The sequence below is a fragment of the Kwoniella dendrophila genome, chromosome 4 (genome assembly GCF_036810415.1).
Source record: "Kwoniella dendrophila CBS 6074 chromosome 4, complete sequence".
NCBI lineage: Eukaryota > Fungi > Basidiomycota > Tremellomycetes > Tremellales > Cryptococcaceae > Kwoniella > Kwoniella dendrophila.
In genome coordinates, this window is record NC_089479.1 from 650,290 (window position 1) to 674,041 (window position 23,752).

Here is a 23,752-nt window from a genome sequence, read left to right on the forward strand (position 1 = left end):
CAAAAAGCAAAATGCAATGATATTCACCTTGATAAGCTATCTAACGTATATATATATATCTACTAGAAATCCAAAATCTAAGGTTATCCGGTAGAAATTCTATTTTACCTTCCTCTTACAACCAAGTAACCTCTTTCCGAATCACCTCTATCAACTTTCCAACCATTTTTTTCCAAATCACCAGCAACAGCAGGACCCAAAACACCTTTATTGTTTACTGAATGTCTACCAACACCAGTAATAATTATGAATTTACCCTCTTCCTGCTTTTTCCATCTTTCTAATCTAATTTCTTTTTCATGCATCCACCAATTATTTAAAACTTCGTTAACTACTGTGATAGCTTCGTTTATGGTTAAATTGTGTAAATCAATAGTTTTGTTACCTCCTCCTCCTCCGTTACCACCTCTTCCTGGTCTAGGCGTCGAATTATTGGTGTGACCGTAAGGTGAAAGAGATGAGGTATGATTATGTTGAGTACCAGACAGATGAGAATTGACGACTATTCTAGCAGCTTTTAATTCCCATTCTCTTGCTCTAGCTGCAGCTTGTTGAGCTTGTTCAGCATAATGTCCAGCTACGACACCTTTCACAGCTCTTCCACCACCTGCTATACCATTCGTATTAGTTTTGAATGATCTACCCGCAGCTCTAATAGCAGTTTCTCTACGTGTTCTTTCTAATTGTGCATTAGCCATACACTGTTCAACAGTCAATTTCTTTTCTCTTATACCGCCTTTGTTGGTAGAAGAAGATGGTCTAACATGTTGAACTGTACGCCAATTTTGTGGGTGTATTTGTTTTCTTGGACCTAAATTAGGTGATGATGGTATAACTGGTGAAACAGTACCAAATGAATCTAGTGCTGTAGGATGCGATAAAGATGTATTCGATAATTTCGATCCGGGAACTTCTCGTATTTTAGCTTCTCTGATAGCACCTCCAAGCAAAGGCCCTTCGGGTATTTGTTTTGTCGGTCTAGATTTTTTCTCGGGTTTGGTCATTTTACCTGGTAATGTTGATACGTTCAATTTGGTTGGTAGATGATCATCTACCGATTTATTCGATATCGTTGAACCAGCTGAACTTGACCTCTCCATACCGATAGCCTGTAAAGGAGGCAAGTTGAGAGATATAGTTGGAGGTTTGATGATTGGAGTATGATTTATTGAATAATCAGGCTGATGTTTAGGTTCGAATGGATCATTAGGGTAATCGTCATCATTTGGCCATTCCGAGATTTCGTTTAATAAGTTCATTAAGTCTAAAACCGTAGCTACATCATCACCTGCAGCATGAACACAAATTTCTAAATCTCGTTCAATTGTTGAATTGTCATGATCGTTATCTGACCCATTAGTAAGGGAAAATCCATATATATCTTCTAAGATCTCTCTTGAAGATGAAAAATCCATTTCGTTCTTGTTTTTATTCTTATTATTAGTAGAAGGAGTTGAAGGCGGAAGTTTGGCTAACGCAGCTAAGATTGCTGAATAGGCAGAATGGTAATCAGGTGAATGTAAATAACTAAGGAAATAAGTTTGTGGTTGATTGGGCAGGATATCGGATAAATATGATGATAATGACGTGACTGTATGCCAAGGGTTATTGACTGGTCCTGATTTACTATCATTATTGCCATTGCCGAAATCTGTGACAGCTATTCTAGCAGGTGAGGATGATCTACTTCCTTGATCTGGAGTAGCACTTGATTTAACTTGAGATCTACTGGATCTAGATGGTGCAGGTGAAGGTTTACGCTGTAAAGTATCGACTAGAGGGAAAGTTATTTTATCCTTTTTCTTCTTCTTGTTTGCTGTTGAGCTTGGTAACGAAATAGACATTGAACTTCCAGCTGTGGAAGCACGAGAATGTGGCGTAGAAGAGGGTAGAGGGTAATCATCAAATCTCGGACTGGCCGTTGCTAGGGGCGATGATTCGATTGAAGGTGGTTTGGATGAAGCCCTTGAAGTGGTCTTCGATTTTGATTTCGCTTTACTCTTTGGCTTTCTTGACCTTGTGGATTCCCAATCTTCGACTTCAGGTTCTGATAAGACTCTAACACCTTCGTCTTCAGGCCAATGTCCTTCTTCTTCAACATTTCTGATCAACTCTAACGATAAAAGGTGATCGATCGCATCCTGTATTGCAGGGTATGAGTGTAGTACCGATGTAAGGTCCGTCTCAGGCCTATACAAGGACATAATTGTATCAGTTCGGATAAATAATACAAATTCACATTTGGCGTTACCTTACATAGACGGGAAAAGGGATCTAAGCAATTCAGATTCATCTAAATATTCTTCATTTATTTCTTGGCTCTTTCCACTATTATCACTTCCACTACGACTACTTTTAGTCGTACTGCTCTGTTTACTTCTATCATCTAAAGATGTCCATGTAGTTGATGTTCTATTGTCGCCTTCATTAGTAGATAGCCCATCTAATTTACGTGATAATTCATCATCAATACCACTTAAAGATGTACTTTCTGTCCAACTTTCTGCAAATTCAGAAGGTATTTCAGGTTCATCAGGATCAGGTACTAGAGTAGCTTCTAAAATGCCTAATTGATCTTTTATAGCTTGTATATTTGTAGATAATGATGAAGGTGGATAATCAGATAATATAGCGAGAATCAATGGTGGATCAATTAATGGGTAATCCGCCTGTTCAATGATATAGAAGAATTCAGATGATGTCAAATAAGACTCATGTTGACAGATAAACTTACTGATAACACGGCAGCTAAAGAGCCGGGATCTATAGGCTGTTCTTCCTTCATGATTTGTGTTGTTTTTCGTAGGTTTGCGGTAAGTATGTCAAGAAAGTCAAGAGATTATGATTCGAAGGGATATGGTTTTTTAGCGGTAGAGGAAAGGTTGATCAATCGCGCGAAGATATTGCTGATATTCGCATCTTGTCTGTATTTAATTTTTGGATCTTGGCAGTACAATTAAAGCTTCTGCTATAGATTCATTTGTGTTGATTCTCGAGAAAAGTATTCGCAACACAGTATTCAACCTTATGGTGATAAGTTAGGCGATAAAGAAATGTCCAAATTCGATCGGAAAGTCAAAAATCAAGGTTATAGTAAAGCGTCATATTCAGCTAATTATCGCGTAAATTGGGTATTAATAATATATTATTTAAGTGTAGGATAATCACGTGACTCCCAAGTTTCAGCTCGGTCGATAAAAGTTAAAGATTTGCCATGAGGTCCGCGATGAAAAAAGTTGAAAATAACAAATCTTCATAAATATCTTGTCAAGGCAGACAACAGTTGATCCTCACACAATCATAAGCTCACGATAAAAACATCACAAATACATCTCTACTAAATTTCACATCAGAAGAACCTGGAAAATCAGCTTGCATTTGTGAAATTAAAGAACTATCAAAATGCCAAGAGTAGTAAAACCTTCAAAATCAAGACATGATCCACTTCATGTACAAATAGATGCAGATGAATCATTGAGGAAATTCGGTAGACCAAGTAAACCAAGTAAGAAGAGTGCTATGGATGATGACGAATTTGATGATGAGCCTGTAAGTCATAATGAATCCTCCATCTGTAGTTGAGCAATTTCATCTATCATGACTCGTTTCGCCATTATACTGTATATGGTTGCATCGACACCAAATGCTTGATCAATGTCTGGATTGCCCTGGACCTTGATCGGCTTCAGAATGATGAGACTGATACGAATCTTGTGACTCGGTCTTACAGAAAGCAGAAAATGCTCGAATGTCAAGAAAAATTCTTGATTTGGCAAGAGAACAGCAAGAAGAAGTGAATCGTGAATTAGGTGAAGATAATGATTCTTGGGAAGATGAGGATGAACAAGTAGCTGAACCGTAAGTTTCTGTTCAGTATTTAAGAGGTCGATACATGCAGGAAATTGTATTTAGTTCCAATCATTATTACACATGTAGATCGAAAAGACCGAGAGAAATAGCTCAAATCCCAAGTGATGATGAGGATGAAGATGACTTCGAAGAAGGAGACGTTTCCGGCGACGAATATGCTGAATTGGTAAGCATGAATTGTTCCTGCCCAATATACTCATACTCGAGATCATGTGTAATATCGATATTGATAAATCGAAACCCATTTCAGGAAATCGATCCAGAGGATCATGCTACTTTAGACGCTTTAAATCAAGGTCAGAATAATGCGGGTGGATCAGAAGAACCAGGAGAACCACCAAAGACACTGGCAGATTTGATTTTCAGTAAGATGGAAGGTGGCGCAGTTAGTAAAGGTCTTGAAGATGAGGGTGAGTCTATTTGAAATTATGATAAAATAGCGTTCACGAATTGATTTCTGTTATTCGCTCGAATGTGTAGATGAAGGACCACCTGATCCCAAGAAAGGATTAAACCCTAAAGTCATCGAGGTATATACCAAGTGAGTTTCATATCAATTATCTTGAAACCAGCCAGTATAACCAGCTAAACCTTTTTGTGTATTATTAGAGTTGGCTTTTTACTATCAAGATATAAATCAGGACCTTTACCTAAAGCATTGAAAATTTTACCATCTTTACCACATTGGGCACAATTATTAGCTTTAACAAAACCTACAGAATGGACACCACATGCAACTTTTGCATGTACCAAAATTTTCGTATCAAATTTAAAACCAACCGAAGTTAGAGTTTTCTTAGAAGGTGTATTATTAGATAAATGTAGAGAAGATATGAGAATGAATAATGGAAAATTGAATGTACATTTATATGAAGCTTTGAAGAAAGGCTTATATAAACCTGCCGCTTTCTTCAAGGGAATTCTATTCCCTCTTTGTGAGGTAAGTAATCTTCTGCTCTTCCTATTGATAATCAAGACCAATATACTAATTGTTTTTCGCAATTCTCTTCAGACCGGTTGTTCACTCAAAGAAGCTGCTATAGTAGCATCAGTATTATCAAAAGTATCTGTACCAGTTTTACATTCTGCTGCTGCTTTATTGAGATTAGCTTCAATGGATTATTCAGGTTAGTATTTTATCATTTGCCGTTCTGAGTATTATGCTGATCAATGATATCTAGGTCCAAACTCTCTTTTCATTCGAATCTTGTTAGATAAGAAATACGCATTACCATATAAAGTTGTAGATGCTTTAGTATTCCATTTCATCCGATTAGCAAATTCTCAAAGAAGTAGAACGGGTGAAGATAAATTACCTGTTTTATGGCATCAATCGATGTTAGTCTTTGTGCAAAGGTAAGTTATATCTCTAATCAGATGGTATTATGAATAAAAAGGTTCAATACTAATAATTGTTTTTCCTAATTACTTATAGGTATGGTTCAGATTTAACACCTGATCAGAAAGATGCTTTGTTAGATGTCATTAGAGCAAGACCTCATCCGACAATTAGTGCAGAGATCAGAAGAGAAATTTTGAATTCTGTTGAAAGAGGTGCACCTAGACCTGAAGACGGTGAAGATGTCATGATGCGTTAAAATCCAATCAACCTTTTTCGATTTGCTTCTTTGTTTTCATATTGATATTTTTGGTTATTCTCATAATTTGCATGAATTGCCTGTTTGTAGTATACATACCAGATATATTTATCTGCCTTGCTTCTTTGATATTGATAAATCACAAGGAGCTGTAATACCAAAACAGCCTTTTCGTCACATCAATCGTCCGCAGTCTCGTATTGATAAGACGCGTTGTAGTATGGTCGATGCTTTCTTGCAATCTGTACATGTTGAATATACACATCATCAATTATCATGAGATAATTTGACAGGTCCGAAAGGGATATATATCTCCACCCTCTTTTCTCGTATCAGGTATAATTCCCGGTGGAATTGAAAAAGGGGGAAAGGAAGGGAAGATTTGTTATGTTATTTACTATTTTTACTATATTACCTACCATCTTAGATCCGTGCGGTGATATTAATAATTAATCAAAAGAAATCACAAAAATCACGTGATTTGTTGGTGATTCTGTGACATTAGATTTTGGTAATATACCCGTTTAGGTAGATTAACCGTGTTACCGTATTTGAGACGCGTCTCTCTATTACTAGTAACAAGAACATTCCTTCGTACTACATCTAAATAATAGTCAACCAATATACAGATAGGTTAGGTAGGTTCTTATATTAAATAACCATTTCTTCCCCCCCCTTCTTTCTTTAATTTCTTCTTTTCACCATACATTCAATCAACAAACATATTTTCAACTTATAACAACTTTTAACTGTTTTTATTAACCAAACAACTTTTATTAATTCATAATGGCTCGTAAGTATATGCATTCTTTTCATTCTTACACTGGTGGAGGTCGTTCATCCTTCCTTTCCCGTATAAACCATAACAAGAGTCACGGGAAGAGGAAAAAGATTTAAAGAGCTAAAGAAGGAAATTGTTTCATATTTTCTTTAATCCATTCAATTCATAATGCTAATATCGATGTCTCCCTCTTAGCTAAAGGTAAGTCGAACATGTCTCAATCAAATTATTATATGCATAAAGAAATCCGATAAGAACAAAACAGTCCGGAAAATACCATTCTACCAGCCATCTTTTTCATCCTTATCTTCCTTCGCGCATTTATCAACGCGTAATGTTACAAGATGAAAATTAAATCATGACCAAAAGCTAATGAGAAACTGTTCTCCTCATTCCCTTCCTTCTCGTTTCATGCAAATTATGGTTTTTGCATGACCTCGACCAATAGCTGCTGACGCTAAAAAGGGTGGTGCTAAAAAACCAACTGCCTAGTAAGTCTTCTTCATTTTCCTTGCCTCATTGAGATTTAGGATTTTTGGTACTGATCAGAACTCTCTCCGCTGTGTAGCAATGAATACATGAAAGTACAACTTGCCAAACTCAAGGCTGATAACGAAAAAGCCGGTAAAACCAACAACCACAAAGTGAGTTACTATTATACAACTCTATACTGTGTTCTCGCTAAGAAGCCATAATTGACGATTACTATTCCAACCTTTATAGGAAAACTTCAAAAAGGTTGCCGAATCATGGAAGACTGCGTAAGTTGATTTGCTGAGGAATAACATTAAGCCATATTCGCTAATTTTCGATATCTCTGATAGTTCTGAAAACCCAGTTAGTGCCTATTCCGATCATCACCATCTACCTCTTTCTATTCTGACCTAATGTCTAAACTTGACCACTCCATTCAAGACCTGTGAACTGACTTCCACTTTCTGTATTGCAGAAAAACAAGAAATAAACACCTAATCCTTGTATCTTCTTCTCCTTAAATGCTTTTCTTTCTTTCGTTTTTCGATTTTCTATTTTGTCTGATTTGAGCAAAGGTGGGATAGGGATGTCTATACACATGTCTATATATACAGGTGGTAGAGATATCTTTGTTCATCTTTCGGAACTCAATTCATTTGTTAGGACGATGCGTTGTATGTGGTATAATGATATGACAATATTTTATTATGTTATTTATATATGCAAATTCCGTTAACTATTGCTGCGCCATCAACAAGGTATAAATTCACGTTATATGCCATCTGGCGATAACAAAAGCTGACTTTCAACAACGTCTGAATCTCGTGATTTCGTTTCGAAGTCCATCATCAATCGACCGTATGGAATACTATCAAACATCATGCGTGACAGATGACGTTGACCACTGTCAAGTTATTCCATCGTTGTGCTGTATATTGTATAGCTCTTAGCGGTACTTGATCGCGCTACGTCCTCTGACTTCATCTGGTTCGCTTCCAAAGAGCGATTCTCGTAGTGCATTAAAAGTTACCGCAACTCTTGAATCGTGCGGGGCACTAACCTTACACAATCTTTACCACGACCAGCACGAATTTTACCCCACTTTTGACTGACAGGATTCAGGGTGGCTTTACTGATTTTTGTAACTGCTTAGCAGGGTAAGCAAATTTTACCAAGGGAGTGCTCTCGGTTAAACTACCGAGAAACTAGGAAAAATGGTTTTGGTGTACGTATGACGATATCAGATTTTTAGCACGCGTTTCTATCTTACAGATTGCTTGATTCTCCACAATTAACAATTTTAATTTACTAATTTGCGAAGAAGGTTTTTTTTTTTCTGAGCTGTTCTAAAGTTGATAAGTTGTCGAAAGCCGATAGTCATCCATTTATCAGTAGTAGTATCGCCGATCTGTCCTTGTCCTTTACAACCAACTTCCCTTCAAGGTTACCATCATTACAATATCAACATCCTTTGGTTTTACAACTCGATACAGTCAACTTTGCGCTAATCTAGTTAAACGCACAGACCTTCAGCCGAAACAATTGGAATTATCATCACACGATCATTGCGTATCACATCTATATCAGGTAATCCAACTTTTTCAACTTCTTGAGACTCACCCTAAATAAGATAAATATTCATCTACATCTTTGGTCTTCTTTCTTCTTCTATCGGTGAGACCGTTTACAGCTTAGTAGATTTGGCCACTTTATCACAATGTCCAATTTCCCCCATTCAAGTTTGATCTCTGCCTCTTTATCTACTTCACCCTATGGTAAGTCTGCCAATTTCTTGTTGTTGGTCTTGTTTAAATAACGTTGGCTAATAAAAATCTTTACATCGCAGCTGTTCAATCCAATCTTGAAAATTTGATCAATCGAGCTAGAGATCATCCACATCCTAGAAGAGGATCAACAGCTACACATCCAGATTTAGGTGATTCCAACGATTTTTCACCTACAGATGAGAATGGTCCAGTTTCCACAAGTGGACATAGAAGACCTTCTGTAGCTCCTAGTACACATACAGGACATGGACCTCATATAGGAACAATTCAAGAAGCTTCATATGAAGATGCAATCATCTTTCATGACGATGATGATCTTGAAGGAGAGAATGCCACTGAGAGGTCAGGTTTACTAGATAGAGGATGGTCATCTAGAAGAACAAGTAGAGCATCAAGAAAATCATATGGTGCTACTAGTGCTCCTATACAAGGTAGAACAGGTCGAAGACAAAAATCATTAGATGGTATGACACCTGCGGGTATGACTATGACATCAGGTAATTCACGTTCAAGATCAAAAGCTAGAACACCACCTAGAAAAGATCACAATAATCATTTACATCACCATCATAAAGAAAGTGAAAATGCTGAAGGAGACTCAAGAGATTCTTCAACCGTACCTTCTGATGAAGAAGCAACTGAAACCGAGTCAATTAAAAGAGGTAGAAAACATACTTCTAGACCATTATCAAGAACTTCGAGTCCATATGTCTCTGATATTGGTTTACCAGGTGGTAGAAGACAAAGTGTAACTGTAAGAATGGCAGATGATTCTTCCGGTGACGAAGGTGGTGATGTAGCTAGAGGTTTGGTACAATCTGCAGGTGGTGCGATGTTTGGTGGTAAAGCTGGTTTAGGAGGTCTTACACCTGGCCATAATGGCGGTGTAGGTCCAATGGATTTAGATCCTGTAGAAGAATTAGATGCAGTAGATCTCGAATTACCAGTAAATGAAGAAGGTGTAGAAGTTAGAGTATGGACAGAGGCTTTACGAGTGAGTATTCCATCATTTTCTATATCATATCGCATCTTCTCTTTCTTCAAATACTGATGACTTGTCTTTCAGGCTGAATTACCTATCATCCTCCGATCATCTATACCAATTTTCTTTTCACAACTTGCTGAATGGTCGTTAAATTTAGCATCGGTAGTATCAATCGGACATTTAGGTACAACTGAATTAGCTGCATCATCATTAGCATCAATGACAGCTGCTGTATCAAGTTTTTCAATTTTACAAGGTTTATGCACAGCAATGGATACACTTTTACCTGCCGCTTGGACTTCATCTGATCCTTCACGTGTTGGATTATGGGCACAAAGAATGGCTGTTGTCTTGACCGTTTCAATGATTCCTATGTTTATGATCTGGTGGAATATTGAAGGTGTATTAGTTGGTTTAGGTCAAGAACGTGATGTAGCGAAACATGCTGCTCAATATCTAAGATGGTTATCTTTAGGTATTCCCGGTTATGGTGGTAATGTCTTGATGAAAAAGTGAGTTATGACCTACAACAGCTTTGTTCAGTTTGGCTAATCCAAGTCATTCTTTACAGATACCTTCAAGCTCAAAATCTCATGCATGTTCCAACATACATCTTGTTTTTCGTCGCTCCTACTAACTTAGTCATGAACTATCTTTTCGTAAGTCTAAGATTTCTTTGTTATTTATGTTCAGACTTTGATCGCGTTACTGATTCTATCATCCCTTTTAGGTATGGGGACCTGATTTCTGTAGACTTGGATTCGTGGGAGGTGCTTTGGCGACGGGGATGTCATACAACTTGGCCGTAAGTTAAAATAGCTACAAGCTTTGATCTATTCTCTTCTTCCTTCCGCATCCCCCTGCACTTCTGTGCTCAACAAAGTACACGTTTATCGGTTAGCCTAAACTGACGATATCACATAGTTTATTGCTTCTTTGACCTGGGTTGTCTTATACGGCCCCAGAGAAGCTTTCCACCCTGTCAAATTCCAACATTGTTTCTCTAAATTAGGTACTGTGACATCCTTGGGTCTTGCCGGTACTATTATGGTTAGTCGGAAATGGGTTAACTCTCAAATCAAGGTATTTCATACTAACTTCTTTTGCTAATAGCTTTCATCCGAATGGTGGGCATGGGAAGCTTGTGCTCTTGCAGCCTCAATCCTTGGACCCGTCCATTTGGCAGCTCAATCCGTACTTCTGTCCACTGCTTCAACCTTCTATCAAGTCCCAGCTGCATTAGGTATCGCTGCCGCAGTACGAGTCGGTAATTTATTAGGTGCTGGAAGAGGTTGGGAGGCCAAATGGGCAAGTAGAGCAAGTTTGTTATGGAGTGTCATTTTTGCTGTTGTCAACGCGTAAGTGTGATCCTTTCGTTATTTTGACTACGTATGAGGGTTCAAGCTAAGACCGACGATGCATATAGATCGATTTGTGTTATTTTCAGAAAAAATTGGGGATACTTGTTCAACAACGATTCTGAAGTAGTTACATTAGTAGCTGAAATTATGCCTTATATAGCATTATTCCAACTTTCAGATGGTATCGTTTCAACTGCAGGTGCAGTTTTAAGATCACTTGGTTTACATACAACTGGAGCTTTAATTAATTTAACATCGTACTATGTTATTGGATTACCATTCGGATTATGGTTAACATTCACACCAAGATTCAATTTAGGTTTAATTGGTATCTGGGTAGGATTAAGTATTGCATTGGCATATGCAAGTGTATTAGAATTTTGGATGGTATGGAAAGCTAATTGGACAAGAGCTGTTGAGAGAATAAGAGAGAGATTAGGTTTACCTGCACATGGTCAAATTGGTGAAGATGGTAAATGGGATTTGAGAGAAGAACATCATAATCATCATCACAATGAAGAAGAAGAAGGTATTATCTAGATCTCCTGTACGTTCAGCGGACAGAAATATAAGATAATATGTAAGGTGGTAGTAGAGAATCAATGGAGGAAGGGAAAAGACTAAGATTAACAAGGATAATTGGAGACTCAACAACGAGGTCACAGATAGAAGAGAAACTGTCAAGGCGGATGATCGGCAAATAACGAACAATCATGTATATACACATAATAGATATAGCTGGTGTAGATGGAAGCGATACCACTACCTCTTTGTTTCTCTAAGTTTTTCTCTCCCATAGCTATAATCATAGTCATAGTAACATATCATCCATGAATTTTATGCATCTCTTGTCTCTGTTTTGAAGATGAGATGTGGCATATCTATTTACAGCATGTTCGGGTAATCTTCCATTTGATGAAACCCTGAGTGCTATAGTGAGGGGTTAAAGTGATGTCACAGCACGGTTCGCGGGGTATGGTTATAACGCACAGCTATAAATTATCGATTACAACCCTCCTCTTTCAGTAGCATATATATACATACCATTCCATCCTTACATTATCATAACATATCACACCCGAGCTGTATCTATCTTGATCTTCGACGCGACGGCTCGACTCCCCTTGTTTCCGATTCTGAAACTGTAAATTATTCTCAACTAAATCAAACTGCGATTGAAGAAGAGCATAGTGAAATCAGGTATCCATTTAAGGTAGATAGACAATACTCTTGAAGTGCTGAGACGGAACGATGTCTTTCCCTTATCTTGCTAAGACAACGTGAGTATTCGAGCATCCATATCGACCACAGATCAATGTATCGACAGCAGCGCAGCGGATGGCTAATCAGAGCTCATTCTTTATTCACCTAGACTCAAGTACAAGTCACCTCACGCTACAGATTTATCGTTCGCTAAAGATGAAACGTAAGTAGCTTTCGAACGAAGTGTTAATCAAATAGCTTGTGGAACTGATTATATATTGATTATTGATTGCGTTCTCGTAGCATAAGAGTAAAGGGACCATCAGATGATGACGAAGATTGGTTAATAGGTGAAAGTTTAGATGGATCTAAATCTGGTGGATTTCCAAAGGTAATTTCATCCGTTTTAACAGTTGATCTGTATCATTCGTGACGTTGAGGATCGTTTACTGACTGATGATACAACGGTCTATCTCTGATAGGACTTTATCGTTCGTATAGAAGATGATAGTCAAGATAATCAGATTCAAGTTGGCGATCCAACGCCTGTAGCCCCTGTACCAGAATCAGTGGGATCGACAGATGAATCAATAGAAGATACCAAGGAAACTGCAACAGAAGCACCACCTCCTGTATCTATCAATGAACCTGCACCACCTTCACCTACATTAGATCCACAATCTAGACTTCCTACTCCTGCTATAGCACCCTCACCAATACCACCTTCTTCACCTAATCCTCCTTCTACTTCAACCATGGCTTCCTCAACCTCAGCCGAGCCAGCTCAACCTCCAGCTCAGACCACCACAAATACAGGTGATTCACCACCTAGACCACAATCAATGAAAGATAGATTAGCTTTCTTCGCTGCTGCACAGAATAAACCTGCACCCCCTCCAATTAAACCTAAACCTGCAGGAGGAGGTGGTTTGACTTGGTCTCAAAGACAGAAATTACGTCAAGAACAAGAAGCTAAAGAACGTGAATCTAATCCTCAATCTCAACCTTCAGTTCAAGCTCAAGATTCAACTCAACCTAAAGCGACTTCAACAGATTCACCTTCAGTAATTACTTCAGCAGAAAAACCTGAAGATAAAGAAAAAGAAGAAGGTAAAGGAATGTCAGCTGCAGATGCGATAAGTTCAATCACTAAAGGCGGGTCGTTGAAAGAACGGATGGCAGCTTTGCAAGGTCATGGTGCATTTGGTGGTAGTGATCAAGGAGAAACAAAGTCAAATCCGGCACCTATATCAACAGGTAAAGTATGGAAAAGACCTGCTGCTCCACCTGCACCTGAACCTGAACCTGAAGCCGAAGATGGAGCAGATAACGATGACATCGACAAGAAGGAGAAAATCAAATCGCCTATAACGGAAGAAAGTGAGAAGTTAGCTGAAGCCGGGACTGGAGAGGATCAAGGACAGGCAGAGGAAGAAGACGAAGAAGAGAAAGAGAAAGCTAGAAGAGCTGCTATAGCTGCTAGAATGGCTAAATTAGGTGCAAGAGGTCCGATGGGAATGATGCCTCCTGCTAAACCAACTCGGAAACCAACCAGAGAATCAGTACCAGCTGCGGCGGCTTCTCCAATAGAAGAAAAATCAGAACCTGTTCCAACTCCTTTCGCTGTAGCTGCCCCTCCACCAGTCAAAGAAGCAGAACCTACTGCTCCTAAAGCAACCGAGTCATCTGAAGACACTACGTCCAAGCCTGCAGTATCGGAATCACCTGCTGCTGCTGCACCACCAAAATCAATACCGATTGCTGCTATGCCTAGAAGAACAGCTCCACCTAGAAGACGTGGACCTGCAACCTCTTCAGCAGTTACCTCTACTTCTCCCGAAGCAGCTCGAGAGAACCCTAAAGAACCTGAAAATAGATTCGAAAGCACAGATGAGAATGGCTTACCTGTTCCACCTCCGCAAGTCATGGTAGCAGGGGAAGAAGATCCTTTACCAAAGACTGCGAAAGGATTGGAAAAAGAACAAGAAGCTGAACAAGTTGGTAGTGGTGCTGGAGGGTTAGAAGGTGCTGCTGCTGCTGGAATTGCTCTTGCCCCTGTCGATCCTCCAGCTGCAGAGAAATCTCAACCTAATCCACAAGAAGAGCGAATTAACTCACAAGACGAATTAGATCAACCTCTTGTAGGCGCTATTGGCGGTGCCGACGCTAATGAACGTGGTATCGGTGCCGTCACAGTTCAAGAAGGAGAAGAAGGTGGAATTATTGACAGGTCCGCCCCTGTTCAAGAGGTTGAAGAAGGTCTGTTTGAAGGTGGAGACGAAAAGGACGATATTCTGAAGGAAGCTCAATCAGGCCAATTGGATTTTGAAAGACCTTCTGATGATCCATTAGATGAATACACTCCTGCAACACCATTAAGTCCAGATCCCATCGGTATGGTACCTTTACATCCACCTGCTTCTGACGGAGCAGATTTCAATCCAGATGATGATACTCCACCTTTACCACCACCTAGAAAACCAAGAGGATTATCTTTGGATATTCCTTTGGATGAATTGGAATTAAAGCATGAACATGATCATACTCATAATGCTGAAGATCTAGAACAAGCTATAGAAGATGACATGGAAGATGCTCCTCCACCTCCACAAAGAAGGATATCTCTAGATAAACCTGCTGGACCAAGACCTTTACCTTCTCCAGCTAAAGAGGGAAGAGCTTTACCTCCACCCCCAATCGGAAGTGCTTTGATACCTCCAAGAGAGGATTCAGATGACGAAGAAGAGGAAGACGATGATGATGATGAAGATATTCCGCCTCCACCTCCTGCCAGACCCGCTCAACCAGAAAGAGAAGATTCAATTCCACCACCGCCACCAGCTCGTCTACCTCCTCCACCTGTTAATCAAGCCAACATCGAGGAGAGCGAAGACGAAGACGAAGACGAAGATGAAGATGAAGATGTACCTCCACCGCCTCCAGCTGCAAGGAATCTTCCACCTCCGCCAGTACAACAGGAACTGGACCAAGAAGAGGATGAAGAGGAATCAGCTCCTCCACCCCCTCCAGCTAGAGCACCTCCTCTTCCAGCTCAAAGACAAGTGGTCGAGGAGGAAGGAACACCTGCACCACCTCCTCCAGCTCGAAAGCCCTCTTTACCTGCTCCATTACAAATGGGCGTTCCTTCTGCTGCTGATGTACCAAAATCTCCTTGTAAGTGCAAGTTCTGTCTTTGTAGCTGTTTGTCAGCGGAATAATCTGCTAAGACGCTAATTTGTCTTCTCAGCCGGAACTTACCCTGATGTCGGCACCTCACCCACTAAATCTAGATCAATTGTATCCGAGGAAGCTCTAGCATCACCTAAGGAAAGCGATGACGACGCGACTCGAAGATCTGGAATCGCTGCACGAATGGCCAAATTGGGTGGTATCAAATTCGGTATGCCTCCACCAACGTTCAAAAAACCCTCGCAAAATGTCACTTCTCCAGGTAGCGAAGTACCACCTCCACAAGAAAGCTCAAACGAAGCAACATCAATTGACAAGCGACCTCCTCTTGCTAGTCCAAGAGATGAGCAACCTATTTCACCTATTGCCGCCACGTCAGCCGAAGAAGCAGGCGAAGAGACACCTGAACAGGAAGCTGCTAGAAGAAGAGCTACTTTAGCTAGATTACGAGCTGGTGGAGCTTTGGGTGGATTCGGTCTATTCAATCAAGGTGGCGCTGTTGAATCGGAAAAGGAAGATGCTAGAGGCTTAGAGGAAGAGAAACCAAACTCAGGACCTGTAGAAACTCAAGATAGCGATGAAGCTCCTCCTCCACCACCTGGGCGACCTCCTGTTCCCGGAAATCGACTTGTGCTTGCACCACCTGCCACAGCGCACGAAGAGGAAGATGCTGCTCCACCTCATCCGCCTGCTAGACCAACCATATCAACATCTGTGGATGGCGATCAAGCTCCTGCGCCTCCAGCTAGAGTGCCTCAAACTCCTACATCACCCCTTCCAGCTTCACCTGTTAGAACACCCTCTGGACGAAGACCACCTGTACCAACAGAAAAAAGGTATTCAATGACGCACAAGCGATCCAATACAGCTTCATCGGCTATCATACCTGAAGATAGACCAACTTCTATCGCAAGTAGTAACTGGCAAATATCTGATGAACCTGCAGCCATTCTAGCTAATCAAATGGAGAATGAACAAGGAGATATCCCAGAAGATGCTCCACCACCCCCACCACCACCAAATAGACCACCTCCTCCACCTCAAACTCAGTCTCAAACTCAAGTACCGCCTCAGAGTCCAACTCGAGAAACACCCAGAAGATCGGGATCGATTTTGTCTAGAATATCAAGAAGTTCAATAGATATCCAACCTCCATCGACGCCATCAAAAGCTCAAAATCCTACTTCCCAACAGGAAATTCCTCCTTCTCCCGTTCAACAGCACCAACAAGGTACATTAGCCAGACAACCTTCCATCACTCAAACTCCTGGTCAAAGTGGAAGACCAGGATATGATCAATTGAAAGAAGCTGCCTCAACTCATGGAGCACAATTAGCTAGATCTGCTCATAATATTTTCAGTCAAGGGAAAAGAGGTCAAGTTGGAGTAAGTGATATTCATTGTTTTGTGTTTCTTCAGCAAGCACAAACCAAGTGAACGAGTATAGTCAAAGTAATTATAATATCTGACATGACACATAGGATGGAAGTTCAGCTGGATTTGTTTTATATGCATATGATCAAGCCCAAGTACCTAAACCTAGTCAAGGTTGGGGTCAGATCGTATTTGAACAAGAAGGTGGATCAATCTTGAGGAGATATGATGATGTAAGTGTATAAAGTTATATACAGGTTTGCTGTCCTCATCAATAAATTGTTAAACAAACTGACTAATTTATGTAATTCTTAGCCTCGTCCTGGTGATATAGCCTCCTTCTATGATGCGAAATTAAAAGGTAAAAAAGGTTTGACCACATATAATCAACATGTTGGCTCAGTTCAAGAACCTCTGGTTGGTATCATAGCTGAATTTGAAGAAAGGAAGCATAAGATCAAATTATTACAAGTTGAACGGGGTGTGAGTCATAAAAGTCAACCTCGTATAATCCATAATGATATCGCTAACTTCTACATTGATCTAGGTACCTGAAGAAGTTAGCTATAGATGTGAGGATTTGAAAAGCGGGAAGATCATTGTAAGTTCATTGATCGCTTCATTGTCCTTAACGATGCTGATTGTTGTGCTCTTAGGTATATCGACCTGGTTTATGAGCAATTTTCAAGTGGCACAATTACGATCATACTGTAGCTTGCTCGGAGGGAAGCGATGGATGTATACTGTGAACGAATTTTGATGGTGATTATAAAGTGATACCAAATTGTAATATGCATAATCTATTTGATGCTTTTCGGATAGACTCTTAAACAGTTCCTTGATTCTTTCGAGCATTTTATGGAGAAGAGATTAATAGCTATCGACTAATTTACCATCCCGAATCCTCTTCTCTCTCTTTAATTTGCTCCCGGGATCTTGGCTTACTAGCTTTGTTTCGTCATACCCCATTAATATTTTATATACGTGCCTGACTGTTTTAAAAACATTTTTAATCATAGACGCACGTTTGTGGCCAACTCTTATCTTTCATTTGTCCCTTCATACATCATACATCCTACTCTACTTGTTCTATTAATTCATTATTAAAACATATTCATCGCTCCTCTACAATAGGGTCTAATCTAAGCATTATATTCCAAATCATCTCGGTAATCAACTATTGTACACTACTATCCCAAGAAACAAGCTGTTTTTCCGACTTTCCACAGCATAGGATTTTTTACTAGCCCACGATAGTACACAGTTTCTATCTAACCTTGCGTCATCATATCTCTCCTACCCATTCAATCGGATATTGATAGTCACACGTGTGTAACATTTACCCAATAAATATATCTCTTTGCATAAATTATCTTTTACCTCGTATAATCCAGTAAAAAAACATCAACTCCAACAGATTATACTTCAACGTTGCAGTCATCCGTGGAACAACACATTGAAGAAAGAAGAAAAGAGTTCAATTTGTGAATATATCATCTCTGATATTTGACACAATTCTTCAGCATACACGAATTTCCGGAAAGTCCTTATAGTCACACAAATAGCTTCTTGGTGACAGACTATACTTGAATCTAAAGGAATCCATCAATCAACTTAGGCAAAGGATACTTCGAAGCACTTAAGAACAGATAAATTTCATTCACGTGCTCCCAAAATCAAGCACAGATCTCCCTTAATCGTCATAGCTACAAACTCCTTGATCTATTCTTCAAGCAACTGAAGCCAATCTAATCATTTCAGCTGTATTTTGTATATCATAGCAATAGCAACATCATCCAGATCAAATCTCAGATAGTTTAGCTATACATCATGAAATTTGGTAGACGGATAAAAGTGAGTTGATCGTTTGAAACGATCTTACTCTTCAAACAAACAAACAGGAATAACGAGATACCGGGATTTAACTTGTACCTCTTCCTTACTTTTGCAGGATTCTCGATATGCTGAATGGGCAGATCAATATATTGATTATTCAGGATTAAAGAAGCAAATAAAATCAAATTTACCATGGAATGATATAGCAGAAGCTAATTTCGTACAATCTTTGAAAAATGAATTATCAAAATGTGAAAAGTTTCAAAGAGAAAAATCTGAGGAATTAATGTCAAAAATCACTTCATTAGAAAAAGAAGTTTTAGGTTTAGTTGAAAAAGCTGGTTTACAAGATCAAAATGATGATGATGACGATGATGATGATGGTAACGAAAGAACGCCTGGTGATTTAGAGAGACATGTTGAAAATCATAGAGATGATGATGGTGGTTCTGATGATGATGACGACGATGATGATGATGATGCTTCATCAGATATTTCAATAGATGCAATTGAAGAAAGATTCAGAGAATTAGAAGAGGAAGTCGCTGTTTTAGTTGCAGATGTACATGATTTAGCTTTGTTCACAAAATTGAACTTTACTGGTTTTATCAAAATTGTCAAAAAGCATGATGTGAGTTATCAAATACCAGTTGTGCATTAAACGACTCGTCCACTAATTACACTCTTCTGACGGTCCCTCAGAAATTAACTGGTTTCTCCCTCAAACCCACGTTCAACAAAGATTTCTTGGAAAGACATCCCTTCTATAGAATGAACTATGATCCACTCATCGTAAAACTCTCCAAACTCTTCGATTTAGTCAGAACCAGAGGTCATCCAGTAGAAGGTGATTCTTCAGCTGGTGGAAGTCAAAATGCTTTCGTTAGAAGTACTACCAAATATTGGGTAAGTTACACCTATGCGAACCTCGCTCGAAATGCTAATAATTCGTCAACAGGTACACGATGAGAATATTGTTCCCCTCAAATTGGCTATCATGAAACATCTCCCCGTGCTCGGTAAGCTGGATGAAGGCAGACAATCACCCAATGATCTCGTTAGCTGACTTTTTACATACAGTCTTTGATCCTAACAAGGAATTCTCAAAGGCTGATTCTGCTATCACTTCCATCTACTTCGATAATGAGGATCTTGAGTTGTATTTGGGTCGATTAGAGAAGACTGAAGGTGCTGAGGCTATCCGAATGCGGTGGTACGGAGATGTAACCGGTATCACTGTTAGTGATTTGCTCTATTGAAACGGACGACGTTTACTGATTCACTTCGTTATGTCGCAGATCTTCGTTGAGCGAAAAACACACCGAGAAGATTGGACTGGAGAGAAATCAGTAAAAGAGCGATTTGTCATCAAAGAAGATAAGATGAACGCATACCTTGCTGGACACTATACTATGGACGACGAATTCGATGCCTTGGTCAAGAAAGGTAAAAAGACGGAAAAAGAGGTCGAAGGCATGAAACAACTTGCCAACGAGATTCAGTATGCTATCATCACCAGAAAATTGCGACCAGGTAAGTAGACCAGCCAAATCAGATTAAAGATTTTGGAGTTGACTAACCCACGCTAAACAGTTATGCGAACGTTTTACAACCGTACTGCTTTCCAATTGCCTGGTAATGCTACTGTCAGAATTTCACTTGATACCGAATTAACCATGGTTAGAGAAGATAATTTTGATGGTAACGATCGAACGAATGGAAATTGGAGACGAACCGATTTCGGTATTGACCATCCTTTCAACAATATTCCTGGTTCTGAGAAAGAGTTATTCCCTTACGGTGTATTAGAGGTCAAACTTGCCACCAAAGTTGGAGAAGAACCTCCTCAATGGATTAGAGATTTGATTAATAGTCATTTGGTCGAAGCCGTTCCTAAATTCTCTAAATTCATTCATGGTTGTGCTTCTTTATTGCCTGAACGAGTGGACCTAGTACCTTTCTGGTTGCCTCAAATGGACCAAGATATCAGAAAACCTGTTTCTGCCAAATCAAGAGTATTGATTGAAAGACCTCATTCAAATGCTCATTCATCTACATCAAATACCAACTCAGCTATCCATTCACCTGCTAGATCGAGTCAACCATCATACCATGAACCTGTATCTGAAGGTGAAGAAGATGAAGAGTTTATGGTCCAAGCTGCTAAGAATGAGGATGAACATCTAAGGTTACCACCTGGAGCAGCGGCCGAAGCTAGAGCTGCAAGAGATTTCAGAGAAAAGAAATTAAGGGATGAAGCTAATCTAAAAGCTGAACCTGGAAGAGCTAGTGCAAGTGCAAAGAAGCCTAATGGAGACTCAGTTGATGGATTACCAAGACGAAATAGTTCTCAAAACAAATATGAACCATCTTTAAGAATTGATCCTTTAGCTGCTAGTGATAGATTCGATAAGAATGTTACTTTATTAGATGCTAAATCACTCAAGAAATTGAATGAGGCTGTAGCAGCTAGAAAGAGCAATGACAGTAATAACGGTTCTACACAAAGACAGGAACCTCAAGATGATTCTGAAGATGAAGAGGAAGGTGTCGATGAAGAAGAAGATGAATCTGGAAATCAAGTTGTTTATGTCAATCAGTTCAAGGCTCCTCCAGGGAAAAGAATTGCTGTACCTGTTAGAGTTGAACCTAAAGTCGTTTTCGCTGCCGAAAGGACTTTCTTGAAGGTGAGTTTTTTGACATATATACCGAAGAAGTATTATTACCTTGTGCAATGCTAATTTTTGATTGCTGTTCATAGTGGGCACATTTCGCAATTCTTTTATCCGGTGTATCAATTGCGTTATTAAACTTTATCGATCCAGGAGATTCAGTTGGTATGATATCAGCATTATTATTCACTCTAACTGCATTATTATCAATAACGTATAGTGGTGGAATGTATGCGTTTAGAATTTTGAAATTAAGAAAAAGAATGGCAATTGATTATCATGATAAATATGGTCCAACTATATTATGTGCTACTTTAATTGCAAGTGTTTTAGTTAATTTGATTCTAAGGTTAAGAGAATTGTAAGGATCGTTTTCAAAATCAAAAATTAAAGGGATTGGGAATTAGTCTTAGAGTAAAGTCAAGTGTTCGCATCGTATAATAGCAATCAATTATACCAGTATTTTGTAGTTGATCATTTCATCCCATATATATCATAGAAAATTATCGTTTCATTTTAACATTTTCATCTTACATGCATATGGATCCCACAACAAAAATGTGAAATAGCGTGTTCCTTGTCGATCTCATCTGTCTCAAGTAAAGTTAGTCACGTATATCTTGCCATTGCCAAGATGTGGCGATTTGTATCTTGCTAATCATACTTGCTGGAAGTTAATTAGTCAATAACAGTTCAAGGAATGGTCCCTTACAGCTCATCCTTTCATCGTCGTATGACAGATTTAAATTGACAGGAGTTATTGCTTTATCGGGATAAAGGAGGATACGATATACAAGTTAAATGAGATGTCTTGAGCTGTTAGTGTATAGTGGCTTCTGGGATATATAATTAACAGAAAACCGTGAATAGTTTGCGGTACTTGCTCACTTATCAACTTCGTTTCTTGTCGTTCTTAAGATCGAATAATAACATTTATACAAATCATATTCTCTCTGGCAGAGTTACTATATTTCAAGATGTTCAACCCTATTGGTAAGTCAGTTGCCTCCCGTTGACATTCTTATATCATGAGTAAATCACAATTCTGAATATTGTATATCCCCAACAGTATTTGGTATTTTCACTTTAATTGCTCGATCATGTGTGGCTACACCGATTGATCCAGCTTCTGCCAACCAGCATCTCCAGGCTAGAGATGGTGGTAAGCCATTATGGAGTGAAGGTGGGCCAAAAGTCGAAGATATCAAACAAGGTATGTGACAAATCATGCCCCGTCCCCATTTAGCCTAAATTTGGGTAGAAATTATGAGATCCGTATAATTCATTCCATCGATCTATGCTACCTCCAACAATATCATACTTTATTACTCATACTGTACGTTACTAACTGTTTAACTATATATCACATATACAGACGGATTTAAGGATGATTGGTTTCTAGCTGGCTTAGCATCTCTAGCCAATGCTCAAGGATCATCGAAAATACAAGATATTTTCAAGTTGGATCAACGTGGAATTGACAATATTGATAAGGCATCAATAACTTTATTCAATATCGATAAATGGGATAAAGCTGAAAAGACAGGAGAAGAGTACAAAGGTGATTCACAAGATGTTAAATACGCTGATATTACTTCTAAATATAGTGGAGCAAATGATAATTGGTAAATTAATACCTTCTTTTCTTGTTGTATTCCATACAGAGCTCGGTTTGAGCTGACTTTATTCATCGGTTGTGCTTTGTTTTTTCTTTTTCATGATTAATTTACTGTAGGTGGGTGGCAGCTTTAGAATACGCAGCAATGAAAATTGGTGGCAGTGATGATATAAAATCCGTTAGTTTCAAGAATGATGGTGGACCTATAACAGCTTGGTCAATGATAACAGGTATAAAATCAAAAGAGTATAAAATTGATAGAACAGGTGATTCTTGGAAATCCGAGTTATGTGAGTCGACCTTTCATGGAAATTAATTATTCTATATTGTTTGGCTAATATGTATGAATTTCGTCCATTTTGTTACTTTCATCGGTACGGGAAATAGGGAGAGTACTCAAATCTGCACCAGAAAGTTATGTGTGTATCAAATCAGTCAGTCATCCGAATGAAAAGATGAGAAGTATCATTACAGGTGTTACTTGGTATGCTGTCTTAAGTGTTCAAGGCTCACAGTATGATGATCATGGTCAGATTGTCGGCGAGAATGGTGGAGATGGACAGTAAGTTTATGTTTCAAGGGTAGGATAAAGTACAGAGGCAACGGCTGAATTATTTTCCCTATTTGTAGAGTCACATTATTTGATGCTCGAGCCGGTAGTAATATCACGGTATCTTTCGTTGATTTACAAGATCAAGTTGGATGGCAAGTCACACCTGAAAAGTTAGATTATCCTGCTAGTCCACCTCAACCTCCAAAAGCTTAGCTTACTTGCAGCGACGGTATTGAGGATGTGATTGTAAGATTATGGTCACCCTACGGACAATAGCTTCTACGTTATGTATTTCATGTATCGTTCTGCATTGGGATAAACTCTGCATATGCGTCTACAAATTGATATACATATTCTTCTAATTTTCCAGAGTAAGCGAAACCAGATTTTGGAAGTTATTTTGTGTACCTTATATTTGTTCGCATTCGGTGTTTCGTTCGGTGTTGTTCTG

At 39.1% G+C, this 23,752-nt stretch overlaps 7 protein-coding genes across 7 annotated transcripts; 6 read left to right on the forward strand and 1 right to left on the reverse strand.

The window, feature by feature from the left end:
- Positions 1 to 104: 104 nt before the first annotated feature.
- Positions 105 to 2,785, reverse strand: L201_003377 (uncharacterized protein; the record flags this gene model as incomplete). The annotated part of the gene is made up of 3 exons (XM_066219132.1): positions 105 to 2,190; positions 2,257 to 2,669; positions 2,735 to 2,785. 3 exons carry the CDS (start codon positions 2,783 to 2,785, stop codon positions 105 to 107), a joined length of 2,550 nt encoding a protein of 849 aa, XP_066075229.1.
- A 617-nt stretch (positions 2,786 to 3,402) lies between these two features.
- Positions 3,403 to 5,468, forward strand: L201_003378 (uncharacterized protein; the record flags this gene model as incomplete). Its single annotated transcript, XM_066219133.1, has 9 exons — positions 3,403 to 3,549; positions 3,731 to 3,858; positions 3,937 to 4,036; positions 4,121 to 4,280; positions 4,351 to 4,411; positions 4,480 to 4,810; positions 4,883 to 4,997; positions 5,052 to 5,226; positions 5,306 to 5,468. The coding sequence occupies 9 exons, from the start codon at positions 3,403 to 3,405 to the stop codon at positions 5,466 to 5,468; spliced, it is 1,380 nt and encodes a 459-aa protein (XP_066075230.1).
- A 786-nt stretch (positions 5,469 to 6,254) lies between these two features.
- On the forward strand, positions 6,255 to 7,137 carry L201_003379 (uncharacterized protein; the record flags this gene model as incomplete). The annotated part of the gene is made up of 6 exons (XM_066219134.1): positions 6,255 to 6,261; positions 6,445 to 6,450; positions 6,698 to 6,740; positions 6,818 to 6,893; positions 6,973 to 7,010; positions 7,074 to 7,137. 6 exons carry the CDS (start codon positions 6,255 to 6,257, stop codon positions 7,135 to 7,137), a joined length of 234 nt encoding a protein of 77 aa, XP_066075231.1.
- Positions 7,138 to 8,440: 1,303 nt separating this feature from the next.
- L201_003380 (uncharacterized protein) lies at positions 8,441 to 11,396 on the forward strand (the record flags this gene model as incomplete). The annotated part of the gene is made up of 8 exons (XM_066219135.1): positions 8,441 to 8,498; positions 8,570 to 9,504; positions 9,577 to 10,007; positions 10,067 to 10,154; positions 10,226 to 10,300; positions 10,420 to 10,545; positions 10,609 to 10,853; positions 10,922 to 11,396. The coding sequence occupies 8 exons, from the start codon at positions 8,441 to 8,443 to the stop codon at positions 11,394 to 11,396; spliced, it is 2,433 nt and encodes an 810-aa protein (XP_066075232.1).
- A 711-nt stretch (positions 11,397 to 12,107) lies between these two features.
- Positions 12,108 to 17,299, forward strand: L201_003381 (uncharacterized protein; the record flags this gene model as incomplete). Its single annotated transcript, XM_066219136.1, has 9 exons — positions 12,108 to 12,136; positions 12,229 to 12,282; positions 12,363 to 12,450; positions 12,542 to 15,233; positions 15,307 to 16,634; positions 16,730 to 16,855; positions 16,938 to 17,105; positions 17,170 to 17,223; positions 17,279 to 17,299. The coding sequence occupies 9 exons, from the start codon at positions 12,108 to 12,110 to the stop codon at positions 17,297 to 17,299; spliced, it is 4,560 nt and encodes a 1,519-aa protein (XP_066075233.1).
- Positions 17,300 to 18,452: 1,153 nt separating this feature from the next.
- L201_003382 (uncharacterized protein) lies at positions 18,453 to 21,495 on the forward strand (the record flags this gene model as incomplete). Its single annotated transcript, XM_066219137.1, has 8 exons — positions 18,453 to 18,476; positions 18,574 to 19,089; positions 19,161 to 19,364; positions 19,417 to 19,477; positions 19,539 to 19,696; positions 19,757 to 19,991; positions 20,052 to 21,145; positions 21,220 to 21,495. The coding sequence occupies 8 exons, from the start codon at positions 18,453 to 18,455 to the stop codon at positions 21,493 to 21,495; spliced, it is 2,568 nt and encodes an 855-aa protein (XP_066075234.1).
- A 612-nt stretch (positions 21,496 to 22,107) lies between these two features.
- L201_003383 (uncharacterized protein) lies at positions 22,108 to 23,514 on the forward strand (the record flags this gene model as incomplete). Its single annotated transcript, XM_066219138.1, has 6 exons — positions 22,108 to 22,123; positions 22,200 to 22,343; positions 22,506 to 22,755; positions 22,866 to 23,038; positions 23,136 to 23,310; positions 23,379 to 23,514. The coding sequence occupies 6 exons, from the start codon at positions 22,108 to 22,110 to the stop codon at positions 23,512 to 23,514; spliced, it is 894 nt and encodes a 297-aa protein (XP_066075235.1).
- Positions 23,515 to 23,752: the final 238 nt, after the last annotated feature.